The sequence below is a fragment of the Rhinoraja longicauda genome, chromosome 15 (genome assembly GCF_053455715.1).
Source record: "Rhinoraja longicauda isolate Sanriku21f chromosome 15, sRhiLon1.1, whole genome shotgun sequence".
NCBI lineage: Eukaryota > Metazoa > Chordata > Chondrichthyes > Rajiformes > Arhynchobatidae > Rhinoraja > Rhinoraja longicauda.
This window is the reverse complement of record NC_135967.1, coordinates 38,851,374-38,860,938: the sequence shown is the minus strand read 5'-3', so window position 1 is coordinate 38,860,938 and position 9,565 is coordinate 38,851,374. Positions and strand designations below refer to the sequence as shown.

Genomic DNA, 9,565 nt, shown 5'->3' with positions numbered 1-9,565 from the left:
AGGATTGAGTGCTAGTGCTGGTTTCATGGAATAATGAATAATAATAGTTTACTTACAACATTGGTATTGTCTAACCTATTACCTTAAGACCCAGTCATTCAATCTCTATAGTGTATCCTCCACTTCATAGAGAACGTAAATGCAGCTCAATATTTTTCACCACAATTAGGAACAACTCAAGTTTCAAAAGTATGTTTTTCTTACTTTTTATTTTTCACGGACCTTGACACCAACTGTCAATATTTCAAAGTAGAAAGAACAATATTTCTTTCAATGGAAGCCTCTTTTTGTTTTCTTGCCTTGCTCATCGAATGTTCTTTGTGCGGCCCATCAACTGATCAGCACACGACCAACAAAACATAGAAACATAGAAAATAGGTGCAAGAGTAGGCCATTCGGCCCTTCGAGCCTGCACCGCCATTCAATATGATCATGGCTGATCATCCAACTCAGTATCCCGTACCTGCCTTCTCTCCATACCCCCTGATCCCTTTAGCCACAAGGGCCACATCTAACTCCCTCTTAAATATAACCAATGAACTGGCCTCAACTACCTTCTGTGGCAGAGAATTCCACAGATTCACCACAAAACTCGGGATCATGGCATCAGTAACCAGTTTAGAAAGATGAAGGGGGGGGGGGGACTCATTGAACCCCCCCAGATAATGAAAGACCTGGTTGGAATGGATGTAGAAAGGCTGTTTCCAGTCATGGGAGAGGCTAGGATCAGAGGGCACAACCTCAGAATAAAAGGATGTATCTTCAAAACGGAGATGAGGAGGAATTTCTTTAGCTGGAGGGTGTTGAATCTGTGGAATTCATTCCCACAGATGGCTGTGGAGGCCAAGACATTTGGTATTTTTAAGGCAGCGGTTGATAGGTTCTTAATTAGGAAGGGCATCAGAGCGTATGAGAGGGAGGCAGGAGAATGGGGTTGAGGGGGAAAAATAGATCAGCCATGATTGGATGGCGGAGTAGGCTCAGTGGGTTGAATGGCCTAATTCTGCTCCTATGTTTTATGATCTTTATGTCTAAGCTTAGAGTTAACAAAAGAGGACATTACAATTCTGTGCACGGATTGGCCAACACTTGCATTTAACCAAGCAATGAAAGTGAGGGAGAAAATGGATTTCGATCCTACTTTTTGTTTGTGATTTTATCATATAAATCCTTTTTGAAAGAGTTGACTATTTAAATGGACTGTGGTGTAGGAATTATAATTCATTGAGTGCTAAAGATCCAGCATTACAGTTTTTCCTTTGAGCACTGGCTGAGGATGACAGGCTGAGGTAGTTGGGGTCTGGTGTAGCTGGGTCAAGTTATCTCAGCCAACAGTGGATTTCAGTTTTGGGAAATCACCATTCAGGAAACTTTGGTCAGGGATCTTGGAGATCAGGGTTTCCATGAATGCCTCAGGGTTTTGAAGATTTGGGTGATTTGGTGAAGTAATAATAATATATTACTTTATTTGTCCCACACCGGGGAAATTTGCAAGTAAGGTTAAGGAATCTGGATGTATTGCCAATCGCAGGCATTGAAAGAATTGGAACCTTGGACGTCTTGTGGGAAGGGTCTAGGATTCAGGATCAGACTGTGAGATGAAAGTGCAAGTTCATGCAATCCCATGAAGGGACCGATTATTATGTAAATGGAGAAACCCACAAATAAGTGACGTAGGTGTTCTTATGGATAATTCACAAATTGTTATAAAGCAGGTCCAACTTGAAGTTAAAAAGGCGAACATCATTTATTGCAAAGGGATTAGAGTTTAAGAATCGTCAGGCTTTGTTCAGGTCATACAAGATGGGACCACACCTGGAATACTGAGTACAGTTTTGGTCTCCTTACCAAAAAAAGGATGTAGAAGCATTGGAGACAAACTTAGATGGCAGCTAAAACGTGGCAACTCTTGTGTGGTCTACTATCTTACACTCTAATAATTAGTATGATTGGGCCTAATATATAGTAGGACTGTCACTGAACTGCGTGCAAGAAAATAATTTCACTGTTCTTGGGTACGCGTGACAATAAAGTAACATTGTTCCATTGAACCTTTCTACTGGTGGACTAGAGAAGACTCACCAGGCTATCTTGTGTGAATAGAGGGTTGTCCATTCAAGAGGAAGGCGGCACGATTCGGTCTGTATTTCTTGAAGTTTGGAAGAATGAAGGGTAACAGTATTCAAGCAAATAAGACCCCGAGGGGGATTGACAGGATGGAAGTGGAGCTGTTTTCACCAGTGAGAGAGTCGTGGACAAGGGGTCATGGCCACAAAATTACCAGCTGATCATTTGAAATTGAGGTGTATTGGAAGTTTTTTTTTAAATGTTCTGCTCCGTCTCCCCCCCCCCCCACTTCCCCCCCTCCCCCCACACACACGCACACCACACACACACACCACACACACACATCACACACACGCACACCACACATGCACACCACACACACTACACACACACACACACACACCACACACACACACACCACACACATGCACACCACACACATGCACACCACACACACGCACCACACACACACACACCACACATACACACACACACATACACACACACACACACACACGCGCGCGCACACACACACGCACACACACACCACACACACACACACAAGGGCGATGGCAGCCAGATCATTAGGTTTCTTTAAGGTGGAAATAGGTAAATATTTGACAGATCAAAGTGGAATTGAGGCCACCATAGATCAGCCATGGTCATATTGAATGGTGGGCAGGCTTGATGGGCCGGGTGGCATTGTCCTGCTCCTGTGTTCTTGTGTTTATGGGAGGTGATTAGTAGCATTTGGGGTGAGGGGATGGGGTGAATGGCATATTGTCCAAAGGATTGATGGTTGGTGTGAGAGTTACCTTGCCGGCAGGTGTTAGAGTCACAAAATGCTTGAAAAACTCAGCGGGTCAGGCAGCATCTCTGGAGAAAAGGTGACGTTTCGGGTCGAGACCCTTCATCATAGTTCTTTTCTGTAGAGATGCTGCCTGACACGCTGAGTCACATAGAAAATAGGTGCAGGAGGAGGCCATTCGGTCCTTCGTGCCAGCACCGCCACTCATTGTGATCATGGCTGATCATCCACAATCAGTAACCTGTGCCCAACTTCTCCCCTTATCCCTTGATTCCACTCGTCCCCAGAGCTCTATCTAACTCTCTCTTAAATTCATCCAGTGATTTGGCCTCCACTGCCCTCTGTGGCATAGAATTCCACAAATGCACAACTCTCTGGGTGAAAAAGTTCCTTCTCACCTCAGTTACTCCAGCATTTTATCAGTGTCTATCAGTGGTGTGTGAGTGGCTGTTGTAGAACTGTGACTCTTTGGGACGACATAAATTAAGTGATGATTCACGCACAAGCTGTTTCTTGCATAATAAATTGTTTTGTGATTTAAACGCAACGATGGTTAAAGTGTGCAAAACTACTTCATTTTAAATAATTGGAGAAATAATGATATACAATAATTTAATAATTTGCATTCAAGATAATTTAAAACATTTTGGTGGGAAAGGATGAATAACATCTAAAGTGCCCATAGGTCTCTGTGCGGAGAGCACATAGGCAGAAAATTAACCTTATAATATAACACACAAACCATCGCAATCCATGATAATCCAGCTGATTGCATAACCATTCTAAGTGAAATGCTTTACCTGTGTCTCACTTTCTTGCAAATGAGATCTGACCACATTATAGTTGCAAGATCGGACATGATAAAGATGGGATTTGGCCCAATTTATCTCATCACTACAAAAGGCACGTTACATAACTCAGCAATGCTGGAGAGTCAGCTCAAATTTGATGTTTTACGTAGGTTTTTAGGACGGGTGGAATATCCAGCTGGTCAATGGAATGAAGTCCATTCTGTTGCTTCAGATGCTTGCGGATGGTTATCCTAACGAGTGACATCAAACACCGTGGTTGAGCTAAAATCAAAAATAGTTTAGGTCAGTGTTTTAGTTAAGCAAAATGCTGTAAATTTACAATTTATATATAGGCGGCACGGTGGCGTAGCGGTGGAGCTACTGTCTTACAGCGCCAGAAACCCGGGTTCGATCCTGACTACGGGTGCTGTCTGCACGGAGTTTGTACGTTCTCACTGACATGCGTATAGTGTGTGTGGGGTAGCGTTGATGCGCGGGGATTGCTGGTCGGCGCGGACTCGGTGGGCGGAAGGGCCTGTTTCTGCGCTGTATCTCTAAACCAAACGAAATGAAATTATTGTGACAGTAAAAACCACATTTGTTCAACATAAAGTTCTCCGTTTTCTCTCTTCTAGACTGGATACAGGTTTAATGATGACCAAGAGCGTTTTAGGTTATTAGTGTTGCATCTTGGCTTAAAGTTGAGGTGAGAGTCAACAGCAATTGATTGGCTGATCAATTGGTTGATACAGCATGGAAACAGGACCTATGTCCACCTGGGTACACAGTGATCAATCACCAGCTCACACCAGTTCTATGTTATCTTAAAATCACATCCACTTCCTATACACTAGGCGCAATTTACAGAGGCCAATTAACCATCATTCTGAAGAAGGGTCTCAACCCGAAACGTCGCCCATTCCTTCTCTCCGGAGATGCTGCCTGACCCGCTGAGTTACTCCAGCATTTTGTGTTAACCTACAAACCTGCACGTCTTTGGAATTTTGACGGAAACTGGAGCACCCGGAGGATTCCCACATACAGGGATATTCACAGGGAGATGTGCAAACTGCACACAGCCAGCTCCCGAGGTCAGCATCGAACCTGGGTCTCTGGTACCATGAAGCAGCAGCTCTACCATCTACCACCACTGTGCCAATGGTGTCCTCCTGCCTTCAAGATTTATATGGGGACTTTTTAAAAAGTAAATGGGGAGAATCATCATCCTCTGTGAGAAGAGGTCATCGTGCATCTCAGTTTCAAGCACATTCTCCCAACCTTGGAACTCTGTCCCCTTGTTCAAGATTCTCCCACAAGTGGAACCATCTCATTATCCAGCTTTTTGTGTATGTCTTTGGTTTTAACCAGCATCTGCAGTTCCTTCCTACACTCATTATCTACCTTGCTGTGCTCACTCAAGATCTGCATGCTTGAATGGTCACTTCTCATTCTTCTAAACCACAAAGAATACTGATCCTATTACATTAACCACTTGTGATAAGACAATCTGCTCATCCGAAGAATTCGTCTAGTGAATCTCTTTTGAATTGCCTCCCATGCTGGTATATCCTCTCTTGAATAAGGGAACCAGAACTGTATACAGCACTCCAAATATGAATTCACTAGTACATTGTACCATTATAACACTTCACTATTTCAGAACACCAACCCTTTTGCAATGAAGGCCACTGTTATTTTCCTTCCTAGGCACTCCCTTCTTCTAATCTTTTGCAATTTAACACCTAGATCCCTCCTGTCAACATTATCTTTCTTCCATCTCAGAATATTTGAAATGTTTCCCTCTCCATAAAGATGTCGGTCCATATGAATACCTTTCCATCACAATTTGTTCACTAGTGCACAACTCTATTACACTTCTGGTTAGTTCCCCCAATCTCTGGTCATGTTTCTCTCAATTAATCTTTGTTCACCTGGGTGACAGAGTGGTGCAGCGGTAGAGTTGCTGCATTATGGCACCAGAGACGCATGTCTTCCTTACATGCAGGTGCTGTCTGTACAGATTTTGTACGTTTTCCCTGTGACCGCATGGGTTTTCTCCGGGAGCTCTGGTTTCCTCTCACACTCTAGTGACTTACAAGTTTGGAGGTTAATTGGTTTCAGTACAAATCTGTAAATTGTCCCTAGTGTGTAGGATAGGGCTAGTGTACAGGCTGATCGCTGGTCAGAGCGGACTCGGTGGGACGAAGGGCCTGTTTCCGCGCTGTATCTCCCTTATAATTGTCCGAAATTCGTAGGAACAACCATTCTGCCCGTCAAGCCTGTCCTCAGATTGAATTCTGCACATTAGTTCATTGACCTGCTTTGATTCCATATGCCTTTGGTAATAAAAACATTTTATAAATTTCAGTTTTGAAAGTTTGATTCCAAGACCAACATTCCAGAGAGCAAAACCTCTTATTCATAAAGTGCTCCCTGATACCACCTCTGAACAGACTCGTTCTCATTTTATGTGCTCTTATTCTGAACTTCCCCGCTTTTTTGAGGAAATAATATCTTTCAATCTGCCCTTTCATATCCCTTTAGTTTATTTAACACTGTGATTGTATTACCCCATAATCTAACCCTTTTTAGTCTTTTCTGCTAATCTGTACCACATCCTTTCTAAAGCAGTTACACCTCCTGAGACACAAGGAACTGCAGATACTGGTTTACAAAAAGGGCACAAAGTGCTGGAGTAACTCAGCAAGTCAGGCAGCATCAGTGGAGAACATAGGTACAGTCCATGCTCTCCAGGGATGCTGCCTGACCCGCCGAGTTACTCCAGCACTTTGATCCTTTTTTTTAAACAGCTCCTGAGGTTCGGTTGCGGAAATGAATATGATTAACACCAGCTTTACGCAGCTAAAGCTTAATTCACACACATGGTATTCCAGTCTTTGAGATAAATTCAATGAGGCATTAGCCTTTCAATTTCTAGAGGATAATACATAAATCTTCCTACTTCTCAGCAGTTCCTAATTTTTACATTTTAGAAAGATACTTTTATTATCATCTCTGAGTTGAGCAGTTCCTAGTTTTTACATTTTAGAAAGATACTTTTATTTTTCATCTCTCAGCTCCAAACTGCACAACCTCACATTTCTTCACTTTAATCTACAGCTCCCACAATTTTGCCCTCGCATACTTAATCTACAGGCAGACACAAAGTGCTGGAATAACTCAGCGGGTCAGGCAGCAACTCTGGACAGTGCTCCTCTCATATGAATGAAACAATATACTTCATAGTTTAAAGGACTATTTTGCTTTTAGTTGAGTTTAATTTAGTTGAGAGATTTGGCATGGAAACAGGCCCATTGGCCCACCGATCCCACACCCGGCAATTTTACAGAGACCAATTAACCTACAAACCCACACGTGGGATATGGATGGAAACCGGGGCACCCGGAGGAAACCCACGCGGACATAGCGAGAATGTACAAACTCCACACAGACAGCGCCCGTGGTCAGGATGGAACCCGTGTCTCTGGTGCTGTGAGACAGCAGCTCTGCCACCTTAAATAATCAATAGACAATAGACAATAGACAATAGGTGCAGGAGGAGGCCATTCGGCCCTTCGAGCCAGCACCGCCATTCAATGTGATCATGGCTGATCATTCTCAATCAGTACCCCGTTCCTGCCTTCTCCCCATAATCAAGCTGACATAACAACAAAAAAAAATCTTTTGCTTACCTCTGGTTCTATTTAAAAGTTTGAATACTTCATTTTGGTTTGTATTTTTGTTTGCAGGGAGATCGGGTAAATAAACATTTGCTCCAAAGTCTATGAGCAGCTGGACATACTCTGTCCCACAACCATATCTGAAACACATCTCCAGTGCAGTCTTGCGCGACTTAATTCGTGACAGCAGTTTTTCCTCGGTGCAATTAAAATCTGGGTTAGCTCCATGCAAAAGAAGAAGGCGGAAGCAGTCAAAGTGACCATATACCAAGGAGATGTAGAGAGGGCCACTGCACGCACACGGATTGGAGGCCCAGTCCGGTGCTTTGGAACGGACGTTGACTTCTGCTCCGTGCTCCAACAGCTCCTTCAATATCTCCACCTCTCCTTCTCTGGCAGCGATCAGAATCGGTGAGCTGTTGTTATGTCTACTGCCGTTAGGATCAGCTCCAGCCCTGAGCAATGCCTGGACACAGTCTAGATGCCTGCCACTAACAGCAGTGAACAACGGCGTCTGTGCCTTCACATCCAAGCTGTCCACGTTGGCACCATGAGCCAGGAGCACCTCCACACATTTCAGGTGTCCTCTCATGGCCGCTAAACGTAGAGGGGTCCCTGGTACACCCCAGCCACTCCGGCTATTAATAAATCTAGCATACCTCTCCTGGGATAAAAGTGCAGCTAGCAGTTTGTCATCGTCATTGGAGACTGCTTGATTCAGCTGACCTATTTCCCCATTCTCATCTTCTTCATCTCTTGGCTGGAGCATGGAAAATATCTTGGTGATGTCTACCAGGCTCATTTCCACAGGCCACGTAATCTCCAGTTCCATGTCAATGAGATCTCTCCTCGTTAGCTTCAGACACAACCAGGCATACTTGTTTCCCGCCACTCCTTAAATGTTGCAGATGACCGCTGACATAAAGAAACAACAGCAAGGAGTTTGGCGTCAAAACGCTCTGTTGACTCTCCACTGATCAGGTAACACACAAGAAAGTCTTCTTAGATATACTTCTGTGTCGCAGATTCTTACATTGATCCAAGCAGCTTGCTGTGGCCAGTATCTTTCACAAATACCACAGCAAATGCTTTGGAGCATAGATCCACAGGGGAGGCTAATTTTAGCCTCCTTTCCTTCCTTACTTGGTCAGCCCTACCACTGTGAGTAAATATAGATAGGTGACAATGTGTGTGTGTGTCTGCCTGCTTGATTGAAAGCTAAAGACAGGCATGAGAGAGGTTTAAGTGAAATAAGGAATAATATTCAAATACAATTGCAAACTCCTTTCTGTTCTTTCCTTACATCAGTGTCTATCATAACATAGAAACATAGAAAATAGGTGCAGGAGGAAACCCTTTCGGCCCTTTGATTCATTGTGATCAAGGCTGATCGTCCCCAATCAATAACCCGTGCCTGCCTTCTCCCCATATCCCTTGATTCCATTAGCCCCTAGAGCTCTATCCAACTCTCTCTTCAATCCATCCAGTTAATTTGCTTTCACTGCCCTCTGTCAGCCTAAGTTTAGCCTAAATTTAAGGAGTGACTATAATGAACTATATCTGGTTGTGCCTGAAACTGACTAGAATTATCGACAGAATATGAATGGATGCCATTAAAATAGGTTTAGTAAAATAAAAGCAGAACATTGGCATTGCTTTCTTAAATAGATTATAACTTCTACGTACACTTTGCTGTCAATGGTATGAGGCTGAGTTGCAAGAGTAATGGTATCATTGGATTGTCAGGACCCACTCTAACTGTGCAATGCAGAAGTATGAAGTATCTGGGGAATGCCACACCACATTCTTCGTCTTGGTAAAACTGTTGCACATAACGTCGGTGTGGAATCAGGCCAAGTTGCAAACGTGTACATTTGTAGCTCCTGGTTAATTTGTAAGAGCACGTATTTTCAGTTATTAGGGACAAGTGCTTTCTTGCTTATGTATTTTTCGGGGTTTTAGTGAAATTTGCAGCATTAAAACAATGCTGCCAGATTGGCAGCTTCTTGCTTCAGATGCGTTCCACACTGTAAGTGTGGTATAAATTTGAACTTAAGATAGACACAAAAAGCTGGAGCAACTCAGCGGGCCAGGCAGCATCTCTGGAGAGAAGGAATGGGTGACGTTTCGGGTAGGTTTGCAAACTGTCCCGTATTAGCCGGGACATCCCATATTTTGGGCTAAATTGGCTAGTCCCATACGGGACCGCCCTTGTCCCG

General features: G+C 43.6%; 1 protein-coding gene across 1 annotated transcript; it reads right to left on the bottom strand.

The window, feature by feature from the left end:
- Positions 1–3,814: 3,814 nt before the first annotated feature.
- On the bottom strand, positions 3,815–8,178 carry LOC144600426 (ankyrin repeat and SOCS box protein 12-like). Its single transcript, XM_078412017.1, has 2 exons — positions 7,359–8,178; positions 3,815–3,948 (listed from the first exon to the last, which is right to left on the bottom strand). Exons 1-2 carry the CDS (start codon positions 8,176–8,178, stop codon positions 3,815–3,817), a joined length of 954 nt encoding a protein of 317 aa, XP_078268143.1.
- Positions 8,179–9,565: the final 1,387 nt, after the last annotated feature.